Source organism: Equus asinus, chromosome 16, assembly GCF_041296235.1.
Source record: "Equus asinus isolate D_3611 breed Donkey chromosome 16, EquAss-T2T_v2, whole genome shotgun sequence".
NCBI classification, from domain to species: domain Eukaryota; kingdom Metazoa; phylum Chordata; class Mammalia; order Perissodactyla; family Equidae; genus Equus; species Equus asinus.
Window position 1 is genome coordinate 6,019,195 of NC_091805.1, and position 17,491 is coordinate 6,036,685.

Here is a 17,491-nt window from a genome sequence, read left to right on the forward strand (position 1 = left end):
TTAACTTCGTTGCAAATGATTTTCACAATCATTCACCATCTCACTACACAGTAATGTTAAGGTTCTACAGTTTAAAAGATTTATTTTATCAAATTATTCACATGGGTAAATTGTTGAAGTATGTAAACTACAATATGTCTAATCTCATGAAAGCAGCCTACTGTACTTTGTCCAAGTACCTTTTTCATACTTAACATCTGCAAGATCGCGAGGTGCCCTATGCCCACTGCCCGCACAATACAGTGAGGTAGTTGGCTCCACACGTGCTCAGCAAACCTGGCTTTGTTTCAGTGGACTGGAAGAATATCCCAGAGACAACAGTGGGACAATCTTTTAAGAAATGCTGTGTTATTAACACTCATGTCACTGAGGATGATATTGGGTGAAACAAAAAAGTAATTGGGGGCGTTGGTCTCTGAACGTGAATGTATCTAAAGAATATTTTAACCAACTTATTTTGCTTATATATTCCTTCTTATTTGAATGAACAAGAGTGGTAGATAGTAAACATATACATCTAAATCTATCTAAAAGGAATATTTCAATAAATAAAATTTTAATTAAAAATAGTCTAAGTGACAAGAAAGCATTGCGTCAACGTTTATGAAGCAGTTCTTTTTATTTCTTACTGGTACATAAAAAATGATCTGTCTTGGGGTTGATGACGTCCTAGATTCAACGAACTATTGTCACCAGGAAGGGCACCGCTGTCACCCCTCTGCGTTTGGTGCCATTCGCCCTGTTCCCTCAGAGTCCCCCTTAGAAGATACAGAACACGGGACGCTTTAGGGTCGGTGTCATGCCACCTGTTAAAGGCTCGTTTCTCTCTCCTTTTTCAGACAGCAAGCACAAATGAAAGTCAGCTTGCTTCCCGCGCCGGGTGGTGCGCGCAGCCCAGCGCCGAGAGCCGGGCGCGCGGTGCGGGGAGAGCTGGGCGGCCCAGAGCGCGGAGGAAGAAGGTCTCCGAGGAAAGTTCCCGAATGAGTGTCAACCAAGTGCCACTTGTCTGTGGCTGCGAAAGCCGACGGCACGGTTTTGTCGGGCTTATCGCACTCACCACACAACTCGGCAGTTTTGACACAGGCTTTCCTACCCGCGATTTCTCTCCGGGGAAACGGAGGTGTGGCGCGGTGACCGCCTCCTCCGGGCGACACGGGCCCAGCCCCCCCCGGGCGGAACCGGCCCCCGGCCCCTGCGGGGAAGCCAGGGCGCGGGCGGGCAGGGCGGCTCCACCGAGGCCCGCCGCCGCCTCCGCCCACCCGGGGCCCGGGCCGAGGGCGCGGCGCTCCCCGACGCCGGGAGCGCGCTGAGTGCCCGGGGGCGCAGGGGGCGGACTCCGGGGACCTGGGACGCTGGCCGAGGCGCGCCGGCCCCCTGACGCCCGGAGCGTGGTGAGGGCCTGGGGCTCAGGGGGGAGGGATCCGGGGACCCGGGACACAGGCCGAGGCGCGCCGGCCCCCCGACGCCGGGAGCGCGGTGAGTGCCCGGGGGCGCCGGGGGAGGGATCCGGGGACCCGGGACACAGGCCGAGGGCGCCGTGGCCCCCGACGCCCAGAACACAGTGAGTGCCCAGGGGCGCAGGGGGCGGACTCCGGGGACCCAGGACATTGGCTGAGGCGCGCCGGCCCCCGACGCCCAGAGCGCGGTGAGTGCCCGGGGGCCCGGGGGGAGGGATCCGGGGACCCGGGACACGGGCCGAGGGCGCCGTGGCCCCCGACGCCCAGAGCACAGTGAGTGCGTGGGGGCGCGGGGGGGAGGGCTCCGGGGACCCGGGACATTGGCTGAGGCGCGCCGGCCCCCGACGCTGGGAGCGCGGTGAGTGCCTGGAGCGCGGGGCGGGGGACACCGGGGACCCTGGGACACGGGCTGAGCTGGGAGTCTGCTGCTCCCGAGGGTTTGGGCGGCGGCCTCTCCTCACCGAGGGCCGCGCTCTCGGGGCGCTGCTGATCCCTCGAGGTGCTGTTTGGAGTTTGGCCAGATGGAGGCGAGGGGCGCTCCCGGAGCGTGACACAGGATGGTGGGGGCTGAGGAGGGAGGGGATGGCGTCTCAAAGCGCAGAGGGCCCCCCTCAGGGTCCAGCCTGGGTCCCGGCCCACGGGCGTGACTCGGGGCTTGAAAATGTGAGGAAGATATGGAGTCTTAGTCTTGCACCAGGGCGAACTGTCTCTTCCTCGGCAGCACTTTCCTGCGTCCTCTGTAGACAGACCCCGAGACCTCGCCCGGCCGGTGACTAGCGGAGCGCTTGGTCCGCCGGCTCAGCCTCCGTTTTCGCGTCTGAAATGTCTCTGGGGAGGTCCTTGTCACCTGGGTGAGGGGCGCTAAATATGAGCGTTGTCAGAGATGAAATACCCTTATGATTAGCTCTGGCTCTTACAGATAGTAACCTCAAAGCATACAAAAGGCCTTTTCCCTGGTGTGTCTAAAGAACAGGACAAAGTTCGTTTTTATTCCTTTTTAAACTCTGAATGATTGTTACAATCCCCTAGTGTATATCTTGTCTGGATAAGAATCTTTGTTGAGCACCTACTTATGTCCTTGGCCCTTGGGTACACATTGTTATCCCATATAATTCTGTACGAACTGTATGGTTGAAGTGGTTGTTGGTATTCCCATTTTGCAGAGGTGGAAACTTTCTCTCTTTGGTGAGATGCTGAGGTACAGCTTTCTGTCTCCAAACTGGGTGCTGCTTGCCTTTGCGTCTCTGGCTCAGAACGTTCTGTCCACCTCCACTTGGGCAAGCGAACGTTAGTTTCTTAGTTCCCATTAGCAAAGAATGCTCCAGTGCCCTGTTTCTCTGTCACACAGAAAACTGAAAGAACTTCTGTGGCTAAGAGCTGACACTCTCCTCCCTAGTTTTAGTGTGAAATCCTCAATTCATTACTGTTGCTTTGTTAGGCACCTAAGGCTCTAAAAGAGTTTGCAACATTCTTTTGTCATGTGTTGTGTTTCTTGAATGTTGTGATGGTTACATAGAATAGTAAATTTCCAAATTTTGGCAAGCCCTGAATGTTCCCTGTGTTAGAATGAGATCTAGTGTGAAAAAAACTCTAAAGCACATGTAAGATTTTTATGGGAGAAGAATCTCTAAAAGGACAGCAGATGTTGCATGTCGTTCCTCAATTGTGGGCTTATTTTTGTATCACGGCACCTGCTTTGTTCTCTGGCCAGTTATTTGTCATCTTTGTAATTACACTTACAGCACTGCTCTCAACTCTTACATGTAAATTTGTGCAGACTAACCTGAAAAGAAAGCCAGATCCCAAAGAAGCCTTGTCCAATGTCCTTTGGGTGCTCTTTCCTAATGGGAACAATGGTTTTTGAAAGCACAGGTAGGTACTGAACATCCAGTATGTCCAACACATTGTGCTGGTCACTGTAGTGAATATAAAGAAATGTAAGACCCAGTGCCTGTGCTCAAGAGGTTAAACTGTTTGGGAAGACAGTAATTATGAGAACACTGAGCATGTCATAAGTGCTAGGTGGCATAAAGTCACGTAATATAAAGCAGGTTTGGGATCTAGCTGTAATCAAATTAATCTTTCAGTGGTGAGCCAGAAGAACAGGCAAAGAGACAAGTCAAAAAGCCAGGCTGTCTAACGTAATTCTGACAATATCCTTGAAAAGTAAGTGATGTTATCCGTTTTCTTATAATAATAATAATGGCAAATGACAGTATTTATTGAGCTCTTCCTGGGTCCAGCCACTGCACTGAGAGATGCTCATTTAACCCCCATAATCCTGTGAAGTAGGTGCTTTAGCCATAAGGAAACTCAAGCATGGGAGGTAGTTCTAGTTTCTCTAATTTACTTCTGGTTTTTCTGTATTATCTTAGTCAACTCGCAGATTTCCCCACCTGTAGAATAGAGATACCAGTAGTTACTTCATATAGTAGGAGACCAAATATTAACAACTCAGTGATATGCTCTGCATTGTGATAAATTGCCAAGTAAATGCCTAGAAAAGATTGCTAAGATTAGAATCTTTTTTTTTTGGAGGAAGATTAGCTCTGAGCTAACTGCTACCAATCCTCCTCTTTTTGCTGAGGAAGACTGGCCCAGAGCTAACATCCATGCCCATCTTCCTCTACTTTATATGTGGGACGCCTACCACAGCGTGGCTTTTGCCAAGCGGTGACACGTCGGCACCCAGGATCCGAACCAGCAAACCCCAGGCAGCCGAGAAGCAGAACGTGCGCACTTAACTGCTGTACCACTGGGCCGGCCCCTAAGATTAGAATCTTAATTTATGTCCCTTTTGCAATGATATGCCGAGGAAAAGGAAAACGTTAAGTAAAATATCAGGCAGAGATGCTGATACATGGAGTGGTTCCTGAAGAGACTTTGGTTGAATTCTTTGTTTATATAAGAAACCTTGAGAAACATCTTGGGATGGTGGTCACACTCCTCCCCAGTGTGCCTCCAATTATATCAAGATAGTTGTGAAATTTCTAGAAAACTCAAAAAACAAAGTAATTGTAATGTGCTTTAATATTTCTAAATAGCACTCTATGAAAAGCCTCAGGGGTTACAAGGTGAAGGAAAACTTGCCAGGATTTCACAATACCCAAGATCCGAGGGGAACCCTTCACCCCCGTGCCCTTGTCCACAAAAGAGACTTCAAGATTGAGGATGTCCAAGCAGAACCCTTTCCAATAAACTAAGGAAGAAAAGTTAGTGAAAGAAATTTAATTTTCTCAATAAACGTTGATTGCCATTTTTCAAATAAGGAAAAGAGGCTTTGAAATATGAAGTTACTCATGTTGGTGACACAGATAGAAGTGGAGGAACCAGGATGGTACCCAGGTCCTCTGGACCCAAACACCATGCTCTCTCCAGTACATCGTCCTTCCCAACAGAAGATGGCTTATGTTTTTTTTTTTTTAATTTGAGTTCATAATAGTTTACATCATTATGAAATTTCAGTTGTACATTATTTCTTGTCTGTCACCACATAGGTGCTCCCCTTCACCCCTGTGCCCACTCCCCACCTGGTAACCACTGAACTGTTTTCTTTGTCCATGTGCTTGTTTATATGCCACATATGAGTGAAATCATCTAGTGTTTGTCTTTCTCGGTCTGGCTTACTTCACTAAGCATAATTCCCTCCAGGTCTTTTCATGTTGTTGCAAATGGGATGAATTTGTCTTTTTCCTGGCTGAGTAGTATTCCATTGTATATATATACCACATCTTCTTTATCCAATCATTAGTCGATGGGCACTTGGATTGCTTCCTTGTCTTGGCTATTGCGAATAGTGCTGCAATGAACATAGGGGTGCATATCTTACTTTGGATTGTTGATTTCCAGTTGTTTGGGTAGATACCCAGTGGTAGGATAGCTGGGTCATATGGTAGCTCTATTTTTAGTTTTTTGAGGAATCTCTATACTGTTTCCTACAGTGGCGGCACCAGTTTGCATTCCCACCAGCAGTGTATGAGGGTTCCCTTCTCTCCACACCCTCTCCAACATTTACTGTTTTTAGTCTTAGTGATTATAGCCAGAAGATGGCTTATTTTATTTGTAGTTCTAGAAGGATGCAGAGGGTGAAAATAGAGAAGCTTGGATTGTTGAAACTCAGTTGAACAAGTGCCATGAAATTTGTAGGCTTCTGGAGCTCATCAAAGAAAGAAAAGAGGAAGTGTAGCAAGTAACATCAGTTGATTTGAAAGTACCTTGTGTCTTCAAGACTCCATCCGTGTCTCGGTTCTTCTTCCCTTATTTCTTTTTTATTGTTCTATTGTGGGAATGCTTGTTCCATTTGTAAGACAGTTCACAGGACAAATGCTTCAGGGGTTGGGGCCAGATAAGGTTCCCTAATGCATTTTAGATGTAATTTGTTTAGCCACAACATTTCAGGAGCCCATCTATTTTGTCTTGTGTGATATATTTGAAATGGAAGTAAAGACAAATAGAATTGACAGAAAGAACATTCCAGAAAAACAGAAAAGAGAGAAAAGTCTAAGGGGACCTTTGTTAAGGAAAATAATAAAGTCATAAAGGGGAGAAGGAGAAAACAGTCTGACTGAGATTTAAAAACAAGAAAATAAACAGGACCAAAAGTTCAGAAGTCTCCTGAATTTGAGCAAGAAAAGCAAGCTCCTGTACATGGGTAAAATTAGGACTCCAAATGCTTACAGTGAGATGAGAGAGAATTCAGGAGAGACTCAGCAGCTGCCTAAGAAGGGCGAGCAGGTGGGTGTCCAATTTGGCTCCTGTGCGGGTGTTGGGACTGTTGGGTAGAGAGAAGAAAAATCAGAGAATATTGATGTGGTGTTTCTTTCCCTCCCCATCAAGCCACTGAACAGGCCATTATGAAGGGGCTGATTTGATGTTTGGGGCCTGGCAGGTTAGCATTTGTCCTTGTTATGGCTTGTTAGGTTTTTCACCAAGTGGTAGATTCAGAAGGAAAAAGGAGAGAAAGCTCCAGTCAGGACAGTTCTTTTCCTGACAAAGCTCACAAAAAGTCAGGGCAAGAGAAAATTAGCTCCGATGGCTAAGTTGCAAGTTAGCCACTTGGTTCTGATTTCCCTTTTCCATCCTTATAGTGGACTAGATCATTAGAGATGGTTACATATTGTGTCTGCACTGGGTTTTGTTGTTTCATCCTCTTTTGAGGGAGGTAGGTATCAGAAATAATGATTCAGGCTTCTGGAGATTATAAGTGCTTTCCTAGGTAGATTTCAGAAAGATTGTATGTAACGTGCATGGTGCCTGGAACATAGTAAGAGATCAGCAAGCTGTAGCATCAGTATTAACTGTCATGTTAACATTAGCATTATTTTTAGTACAGTGTTGCTACTGATCAGAAGCAGTCTCATATGCTAGAAGTGTGTTGGATTAGAAATCGGAGACCTTGGGGCTGGCTCTGTGGCTAAGTGGTTAAGTTCGCGCACTCCGCTGCGGCGGCCCAGGGTTCAGATCCTGGGCGCGGACATGGCACTGCTTGTCAGGCCACTTTGAGGCAGCGTCCCACATCCCACAACTAGAAAGACCTGCAACTAAGATATACAACTATGTACAACTATGTAAAGCAGGAAAAAAAAAAAAAAAGAAATCGGAGACCTACTCCAAGACCTATGTTCTGATCTGGATTCTGCTATTTAATGTGACCTTTGACAAGTGCCCTCTTTTCTCTAGGCCTTAGTTTATCTATCTGTACAATGGCAAAGGTAGAATAGATGACCTCCGCAGTGTTGTCTTTATGCTGATCTGCCCCCAGTAAGGCATGTCTGGAAGTCGCTTTGCCTGCAGAAGGGAAGGATTTTGTGTCCTGCCTCCTTGAGTCAACTGAGTAATTAACAGTATCATTTGATGAGCGTTCAGAACAATCACTTGGTTGTTCTGCAGCGGCCCAGACTCAAATGTCTGCCGTTGGGCGGGGGAGGGAGTGCAGGGGCATGCTAGTTACTAGCTAACCTTTGAGGTTTCTTCCTCCTCTAACTTATTAAATTCTAGGACAGTCAGGGTTAAGAGTAAAAATTGCCTAACATAGGATTTTTTACCTAGTCTAACAAAACATTCAATTTCAGTACATTGAAGGTCATAGGTGATTTAGAAAAGAAATGCAGAAGCAGGGCCCAGATGGGAAGACAGGAGCCAGCCTCAGTGGAGTGCCTGCTTTGTGCTAGGTATTCTCATGGGTCCATGACCCTATCATCTTAGTCTTCCCCATAACTTTGTCTAGGTAGGCATTACTGTACCCACTGTAGGAATGAGGAAATGGCTTTTACAGTTAATAGCACACCGTGGAACGGAGCTCACGAGCCTTTTTCTTCTCCCCAGTACCTAGCTACCCTTTGAAGCTCGTGTGGTGCTACAGAGAGAAGTAGTGTGGAAGTAGAAAGTATTCCTGCCTTCATGAAACTGTCACCTGTGGTAAGGGTTTTTCCTAGCCTAGTAAAATGTGATTTTGAAGTGGCTGCATATTTTGCACTTCTTCCTGGATAAATGGGGGAAAGAGACTCACTGGGGGGTAACTGTTACTTCTGCCCTTCTGCCAGTTGCTGTATTTCTCAAGGTCCCCACCCCCCCTCATTGAAACATTGTTTTCACTGTCTGGAAACTGTCACACTTGAGTGATGAGTCAATGACATAGCACACTTTGTTTTTCTGATTCAAGAGAGAGTTGTAGTTTTAATATTGACCCTCCAGGCAGGCTGCATGAAGGATGTTTACTGTTGATAGAAGGTTTCATTTTATTGGAAGATACCTCATTTACTTGAAGGTCTTTGGGGTCTGAGTTTCTTGTAAATGGAGAAGCTGTTTTACCTGGTATTCAGAGAAATTGAGCAAGTTTGTGTTTGGATCCATGTACTGTATAAACTTGAATTTGTCCTCTGCTTTGCCTATTTCATATATAGGTTGGGTATATATATTGTATATATGCATATTTCATATATATACATTTTTAAAATTCTTATAATAACCAATTGAATATTTGACTATTGAATATTTGACTATTTGGAGAATGCTATGGCTTCATGAATTGCAATGCACAAAGTGAAAGATACCCTGTAGATACCCTTTGCAGTCAGGAAGCAGATTAAATAGGTTCTCTTTAATCCCTATGTATCTGTTCATTTAGTTATCTTCAAATTGTGGCCTCTGCCTGTGAGGAGCTGGAAAGATAATGGAAGAGACAGGCAGACACCTAAACAAATTTGTTCCATTCAATATGGCAGGTGCTTAAACAGGAGGACGCCAGGATGCTATGAAGATAGTACAGTCATGCGTTGCTTAATGATGGGGATATGTTCTGAGAAATGCATCGTCAGGCCATTTTGTCGTTTGTGGACATCATAGAATGTACTTATACAAACCTAAGTGGTGTAGCCTCCTACACACCTGGGCTGTCAGGTACTAATCGTCATATATGCGGTCCACTGTTGAGTGAAACGTCGTTATACGGCACATGGCTATGGTAGGAGGTTTCAGTCTGACCTGAAGACATAGGTAAAGCTTCCCAAGACCTCATTACTTCTTTCCGTCTCTACTGCTATAGCTGTGGTCCACATCACCATCATTTCTTACGTGGGTCCCTGCAATTGCTTCTTAACCGGTCTGCTTGCTTCCACTCTGGACCCCATACACGGGGCCAAGGCTAAGTCTTTTGTTTGTTTTTGTTTTTTTGCACGTGTGTGTTTAATGTAATTCTTATCTTGTAACACACCAATTAAAACTCAGTTAAATAAATTAAATCTCTAATTAAACTGGTTTCTCATAGCTTTGGGAGTAAAATCCAGGCTCCCTTCCATGGCAGACAAGCCCGTGGTAAATCTGGTGCCTGCCTTCTCCAATTTGATCCCAGACCATTCTCCCCACAGTCACTTTCCCCGCCTCCCTGACCTTATTTCTGTGCCTTGTCCACAGCAGGCTTATTCCTCTGGCTCCAAGCTTTGTACTCACCATTCTCTCTGTCAGGGAAATTGTTCTTGAGGCTTCATAAATCTCAGCTGCATAAATCTCAGCTCAAGCTTCATCTTCTAGAAACACCTTCAGGGGCCGGCCTGGTGGCGCAGCGGTTAAGTTCGCACGTTCTTCTTCTCGGCGGCCCGGGGTTCACCTGTTTGGATCCCGGGTGCGGACATGGCACTGCTCAGCAAGCCATGCTGTGGCAGGCATCCCACATATAAAGTAGAGGAAGATGGGCACGGATGTTAGCTCAGGGCCAGTCTTCTTCAGCAAAAAGAGGGGGATTGCCAGCAGATGTTAGCTCAGGGATAATCTTCCTCAAAAAAAAAGAAAAAATGAAAGAAAAGAAAATAAGAAGAAGAAAAAAAATAGAAACACCTTCACTGACCGGCTTCTCTCCTCCCGAGGCTCTCCCTCCCCTTAGCCTCTCTTCAGTTCTTCTTTTATCATTATCTGAATTTGTTTGTTATTTATTTCTTTGTTTTCTCTCTCCCTACTCCAGAATGCTGGTTCCATGAGAGCCAAAACCCAGTCTGTCTTGTTCTCCATTCTATCCTAAGCTCCAGGCACATAGCAACTGCTTAATCCGTATTTATTGAATGAATGACTGAATAAAAGGTGTCTGAGCTGAGTTGGGAGGACAAGTGAGACTTAGCCAGTCAAAGAACAGAGGAAAGGTAAGAGAATAGCAAGAACGAAGACGCAGAAGCATGAATTGACAGGAGACGTGCAGCGGAACTATAAGCAGCTCCGTGTTACTAGACCGTAGAATGCTGGCAGAGAGCGGTGGACCCCCAAGAAATCCATTTTATATTCTCTGTAAACTGAGCTCCATCCTCAGATTTTAGAGCCACCACACTCCTTGGCTCATGGCCCTCTTCCTCCGTCTTCAAAGCCAGCAGCAGCAGGTTGAGTCCTTCTCACATCACAGCTCGTTGACTGACTATTCTGCCTACTTCATCACATGATTAGATTGGGCCCGTTTGGGTAATCCAGGATAATCTCCCCATCTCAAGGTCGCTAACTTTAATTGCATCTCCAAAGTCCGTTTGTCATGTAACATAATATATTCACAGGTCCCGGGGATTAAGGCATGGGCCTCTTTGTGAGCCATTGTTCTGCCTACCACGGGGATGTTTATAGAGGGTTTTCTATGGCTCGTAATCCTTCCCCCCTCCCTCCCTCCTTCCCTTCTTTCTTTCAATAAACGTTTATTGAGTACTCTTTCCCGATGCTAAATGCTGGCATACAGCAATGAGTAAGACAGTCAACGTTCCTGCTCTCGTGGTGGCTTAAATTCTAGCACAAAGATAGATGACAAACAAGTAATCAAGTAAATAACAAGGTAGTTACAGATTGTGCCATGAAGGCCGTAAGGCAGTGAGTAGAAAGTAGCTGGGCAGGACCACTTTGGCTAGGTGGTCAGGGAGGGGCTGTCTAAGGAAGTGACACATAATCTGAGATCTGAAGGATCTGAGGCAGCTACTAAGAACCAGGGGAAGAGGATTCTAGCACAGGAAGTGGAAAGTGCAGAGTCCTCCAGGCAGCAAATTGCATGTCTTGTCCAAGGAGCAGGCTGAAGGCCAGTGTGAATGGAGCACGGTGAGCAAGGCAAAAGAGTAGAGCAAAGGATGGTGGCAAGACGGAGAAGGGAGGCCATGCAGGGGCTGTGAGAGTGTGTGTGGTAAGGACCTTGGGTTTTATTCTAATGGCCATGGGGATGTGTTGAAGGGTTTTAAACAATGACAGCATTAAGCAGGTAATATCATCTTAAAAGGTAGTCAGCTATGTGAAAATGACTTGGAAAGGGGCAAAGATGGATTGGAGAGACACATTAAGGGGCTACTGTAGTCATCTGGCGGAAAGACGACAGTGGTTTGGACTAGGGTGAGGATGGTGGAAATTTCTCTAGGGTGAGAAATGGAAAGCAGTGGACTGATCTGTGACACATTTTGGAGGTAAAATTGACAACACTTAGTAATGGTTTGGTTTAGAGGGTGAGAAGGAGGGTGGAATCAAGGATGACGTCTAGGTTTTTGAGCAACTTAAGGGATAAAAATGTTATTCACTGAGATAGAAAAGCCTGGGGGAAGAAGCAAGTAAATAAACAAGGTAGTTACAGATTGTACCATGAAGGCCATAAGGCAGTGAGTAGAAAGTAGCTGGGCAGGACCACTTTGGCTAGGTGGTCAGGGAGGGGAAGGAAACCAAAAATTCGAACAGAATATGTTGACGTTGAGCCGTCTGTTAGACGTCCAAGGAGACGGATGCGCCCAGACAGATGTCTGAGTTGAAGATATGCATCTGAGAGTCTTTAGCGCAGATGATATCTAAGAGCCGGGTGACCAGATGAGATTCCCCAGGAAAGAGTAGAAATAGAGGAAGAATAATGTCTTGAGTGCGCTGAGTTCCTCCAAGAGTTAAAAGTCAGGAGGAGGAGGGAGAGCAAGCAGCAAAGACTATTGAAGAGATGCCAGCATCGTTTGGGGCTTCGCCGGGTGATGAGTAGGCTAGAGGCAGAGGCTTCAAAGAAGAAAGTGAGCACTTTCCTAGAAGCCCACCCGGACAGGACTGTCGTATCTCTAACACTTAACATCGCACCTGCCACGTGAAGGGTAGCTATCACTTGAATGAACAGATGAATGTTTCTGAGGCTCTCCAATACACCTAGCACTTTTCTAGGTATGGGAATAAGAGGGGAACGTTTGCCTTGGCTGGTTCCCAGTGGCCTGACGTCACAGAACTTTCTAGCCTGCTTTCTGAATTTTTGGCCCACCTTTAATAGAAGTTAGAGAATTTGCTAATGACTGATGGGGCCATTCCTTAAGTTTAAATGTGGAAACAACTGAAAATCACCAGCTTGCGTTTTCCAAACCATTCAAGAAAAAAATTCTTAGTAAAATAAATAAGTAATAAACACGCAAACAAACAAGTAAAATTGAACTTCTGTAGAAAACCCAAACAACCCCCCAAACCCTTAGGATTCATTTCTTACTGCAAGAGATCATCTTTTACTAAGTTCCAGGGTGGGGGGTGGGGGGGCTGGTAATGAGGCATTTTTAGATTTCCTGTTACATCCAGAAGGACATGGCCAGGTCAGAAATTCTTGTTAGTGTGGGGATTTAACACGACTATGTTTGACTATGACGATGCTGCCCTGTTTGGAAGAAAAGACAATTTTGTGTGGGACTGAGGCTCAGAAGGTTCAGTACCTTTCCCCTGCTCTCAAAGGATTTAATCGAGTTCCAAAGGACTCCAAGGCCATGTCTCTTTTCCCACCCTTTGCTGACCCCAAGAAGCTTAAGTGACATGGGGGTTAGAGGTGGCCAAGATTTTCAAATTACTAGTTGTAAAGGTATACTTTATTTTTTAAAAAATAACAAACAAAATCTTAACAATATGGAGAAAAGTAAAGGGGCATTTTTAGCCCTTCTCAATGATGTTGATTCTGGTATTTTCTGAATGTATTTAACATGAATGAATTTGTCTTCTTTTACAAGGAAAAATACAGAGGCGTATTCCAGAGTTGACTGTTGATGGCATGTACAGTTAGAGGGTGCTTGTTGGCACTTATTTTTATCATCATGTCGCTGTTGGTTAAGGCAAAAATAGGTAAGGTATTTCTGTTATCTAGTCTGTGGAATTATTTGTGGTAAATTCTCAGTTACAGATAAGGTAGGCATTGGTGGTAGATGTTCTGGTAGTTGATCTTTTATAGTCAATCTTCTGTCACGTTTGAGTAGAGAAGTCTGGTTCTCTATCTGTAACTGATATGTATTTTAATTTTTACTGATGATTAATGTAAGAGTATAATCATATCATTTCCTCTTAGGAAAGGGAGTAGGTGATCGAGCTAGGCGTCGTGAATGAATGTTTCACGTTACACTGCATTTTAACAGAGGGTATTCATGGGTGAATTCAGCTATGCACGCTCAGTAAGCTCAATTTTACGTGTTTGTTTGCTTGTTTATTACTTATTTATTTTACTAAATATCTTTTTCTTGAATGGTTTGGAAAATGCAAGCTGGTGATTTCCAATTGTTTCCAGATTTAAACCTAAGAAATGGCTCTACCACACTGAAAAAATAATGACTGGCATTTTCTCTGCTTTTTTTTTTTTTAAGGAAGATTAGCCCTGAGCTAGCATCTGCCACCAATCCTCCTCTTTTTGCTGAGGAAGACTGGCCCTGAGCTAACATCCGTGCCCATCCTCCTCCACTTTATGTGTGGGATGCCACCACAGCATGGCTTGACAAGTGGTGTGTAGGTCCATGCCAGGGATCAGAACTGGAGAACCCTGGGCTGCCAAAGCAGAACGTGCGAACTGAACCACTGCACCACTGGGCCAGTCCCTCTTTGCTTTTTTTATTGGGAGCTTATTTTTGACTTTCTGGCCCATTAGGATCAAAGAAGATTAAAGAAACAGAAAACAAACATATAAGTAAGATAAGAGAGAGAAAGAGACTTAGTTTTAGTTATGAAAATAAAAATGAGAACTTTTTATTTTAAATGAGTTTTCAGTATTTTCTGTATTTGATTTAAATAACTTCTTTACCAGTTTCTGTTTGTGGTTGTTGATTCAAGCAATCTTACTGTTACCCAAAAAAGACTTTTGGTGGAGGCTTTATATCCATCTAAAAATTCGGGGTGAATCTATAATTCTCAGGTTCTTTCCTTTGCAGTTACTGAGCACCATCCAAAACTGTTCATTTCTGAATAGTTGTCATGTTTATTGACGCAGAAACTTCTGGACAGTAGCAAGGACCTCTCTTTTAAATCAGAGTTTAATGTAGTACCTGGAATATCATAAATAATATGGAGAACTCTTTTAAAAAGCATACATTCATGTAATTTCATTTTAGCTGTACTGGGTGATGGTACATCCAGCCCATGGTCTTACATCTTGAAGGAATACCAAAATATGGCATGGTAAAACCTAATTTCCATCCTTGGTGCCGACTGCACCAGAGTAGTAATCTGGTGAAAAATTTGCATAAGAGAGATTGGTTTTTCCTGGAATTTGTATTCCTGAATGTTCTTCCAACCCTGTTTTCTCTCCACTTTCCTACTTGTAGTTCTGGGTATAGTATTACTGTGTTGAGAAGGATGCATGTTTTAATGCAAATACAGTTAGACTTCAATATGTTTGCCTTCTGCTCTCTTTGTGCCAATACAGCCAGAGTAATGTAGGTTACTTATATTTCCATGATTCGATGGGGTTAATTTTACCCTGCTTTTAGGAATTACGCGCCTCTGCATTTTTAAATGGGAACTCACGTGCCGACTGAGTATTGCGTTGTGTCTTACTGCAGACGTGTGCAAGAGAGGGGACGTGACCGTGACGCCGAACCATGTAATTTCACTGGGATCAGCAGTCAATATTTCGTGCTCTTTGAAGCCCAAACAAGACTGCTCGCGATGTTCCCGCTGCAACAAGTTAATCCTCTACAAGTTCGACAGAAGAATCCATTTTCAGCAGGGTCGCTCCCTCAGTTCTCAAGTCACAGGTCTTCCCCTGGGTACAACTCTGTTTGTCTGCAAACTGGCCTGTGGCAGTAGTGACGAGATTCGAATATGTGGGGCAGAGATCTCAGTTGGCGGTGAGCATTCCATTCTGAATTCCTAAAAATTGGTGATCTTTGGGTATTTGTCATGTGTTAAACAGAAATTCAAATATAGGGCAGTGTTCCTTCCTCTCCCACCACATGAATATATTTTATCTTGAAAGCAACATGAGCACCTCAATGTGAGAAGTCCAGAAATCAATAGAATTGGGGTCTCATTCGGTAAGTTTCTCTTCTCTTCTCCTCCTCCTCCTCCTTCTTCTTATTCTTCCTCTTCCTCTTCTTCTCTCTTTCTCTCCTCTTTTGGGCCAGTAGGGCCATTTACTGTAGTCCTTGGACTCCAATGGCAGGAAAATGGATCTGTGTAGCTGAGTCTTCATGCCTTCTTGACTTATGAGAATTTGTTCAAAGCGACAGCCTCCTAAAACAAGAAAGAGATGTCTCTTTTGGTTTTTGCAGCCCAGGCTGACCACCCAAGGCTGAGCACTTCTCCCCTCTCTAACTTAATGCACAAAAAAATCCTTCTTCCATCCGCACTCACTCCTGACCACTGCCTATCATACTTAGCAGAGGTTAAAAGAGGACTATCATCATACTTATTATCTTTTCCTGGGTTTTCTAGAAAACTGCCTGAGGCAAAAGTGATGTGCTAACACTTCGTTGGGGGAGGAGGGGAGTTGTAGAGTTCTAGAGAGTGAGGGAGTGAGCCAGGAAAAGAGCAAAGCAAACATGAGGTGGTGACGTTCTGGAGCTGGCCAAGGTGTCTACAGAAAATGCAGCTGGGTGCTTGGTCACTATCAACATCCCCAGAAAGAACATATGGAAATACAATGGCTGGGGAAGAGAGAAGAATTAAACTGTCTGCCATTGGTCAAAGTTCACCCAGAGGGTATCAACCTCCCCCTCCCTGGTCCCTCCAGGCAGCTGCTGGGGGTAAGAACCAAAATGTCAGAGTTGTCATCTGCAGCATGAGCCGCAATCCTCAGGGGGAGCCAGCAACACACCTTCCTGCAGGTTGTAGCCTGCATTCTGCAGCCTTGAACGCCCAGCCAGCAAGGCAGTGAGCATGCATGGGCCCTGAGTGGTCCCATTGCACTCCACGCCTCCATGGTTCCAGGGAAGCTCCAGAGTGGCAGATGAGACGCATGAGGAGAGTAGGAGGAATTTGCTGCAGCAGGCTGGCTGACCCAGATGCAAGGACAGGGTCCCTGTCGTAAAGACAGTGATATAAAGCTCCGTGAGACTCTCTTCAGGAAAGATGGAAACCTTTTCTCTGTGACCTAGAAAGATATGGTCAATGCTAGGCAACTGGAGGGCCACCAGCAGCTCTGAGCCGAACACCAGGCAAGTGAGCAAGCAAATCCCTGGGGGGCCAGGAGGCATAGGCTGGTCCGGTCCTCCACTTCCAGCTCAGGGCCTCCTGTTCACACCGCTTAGGGGTCACGTGCTCTCAGCTCTGAAAGTCTGTGGGGTCGTAAAAGGAACATGGGCTTTGAGTCCCAGCCCTGCCACTGGCAGTGTCCCCTTAGACAATTTCAATACTCTGAGCCTCAGTTTCTCCATCTGTGTTATGGAAATGCTAACACCTTCCTCATGCGATGGTGTGGTGATCGGAGGACAACCTGTACACTGAGTGCTTGGCCTAGGAGCAGGCACACAGGGGGCACGTAGGTGATGAGCGCTAGTGTTGCAGTTCCATTCGGTTTTACTCTTTTCTTCATGTGTGCAGCTTACTGGGTAGCTCAGCAGGTTTCCCTTAAAAGAAAGTACATATGTTGGTTGTAGACAAAATGAAAATTTTTTAAAAAAACACTATTGTTCCTCATCTCCCTTGTCCTTGGAACACCTGAATCTTTCACCCAGGTAATCCACCATCTCACTAGACCGAACTTACACATTCGTATCACACATTCCTAGCTCTGCAACGTCAGCTGCAGGTGTCCACAGTGCTGCTGGCATTTTCTTCCTTAGGAGGCTCACAACAGCCTTGGAAGTAGCATCCTTGCACATGTCCTTGGCCCTTCCATTCCGCTTGCTGTCTTTGCTCAGATACACAAGAGTGCTGCAACCCTTTCTGGTTTTTGACTGTTGCCTCCCGCGTATGCGGATGCCTTTGTGGCAGTTTGAGCCTCGGAAGATCTTGGGGATGGTGAAGAGTGTCTGTCACGGGGCAGCTCCTTTGGGAGGTGCTGCAGGGTGTTGCTTATGCAGCATGCTCAAGTGGTAACCACACCATCAAATGGCTGCTCTTTGAGCAAGTTTAGCACCTTCAAGGTGAAGGACTGACTGGAAGAGATGCATTTTTCTGAGTATGGCTAGTCATCCCAAGAAAAGACACAATGAATGTTGGTTTCACCCAGTGTAGTAAGCTTAATTCTGTCTAGTGAGGGAGTAAGCAGCCCATTTTCTTCTTTGTGATAAATGGTTGTCCATAGTGCCATTGGGTATCCTGAGAGGGCCGGTCATGTAGTTGGCCGGGTCTTCAGAACTGGGGATGGGTCCACAGCCTTGAAGCCT

General features: G+C 45.5%; 1 protein-coding gene across 10 annotated transcripts in view; it reads left to right on the forward strand.

Annotated features, from left to right (window-relative positions):
• The first annotated feature begins 753 nt into the window (after positions 1-753).
• The window catches only part of IL12RB2 (interleukin 12 receptor subunit beta 2), an 85,499-nt gene continuing 68,761 nt past the window's right edge, over positions 754-17,491 (forward strand). Inside the window, exons 1-4 of one of the 10 annotated variants that reach the window (XM_070486566.1) lie at positions 754-1,391; positions 7,782-7,874; positions 12,911-13,022; positions 14,723-15,010. In XM_070486566.1, coding sequence (XP_070342667.1) covers positions 12,947-13,022; positions 14,723-15,010 — 364 coding nt within the window. In that variant the 5' untranslated portion in view covers positions 754-1,391; positions 7,782-7,874; positions 12,911-12,946. The other 9 variants (XM_070486568.1, XM_070486569.1, XM_070486571.1 and 6 more) reach the window with 9 other exon arrangements.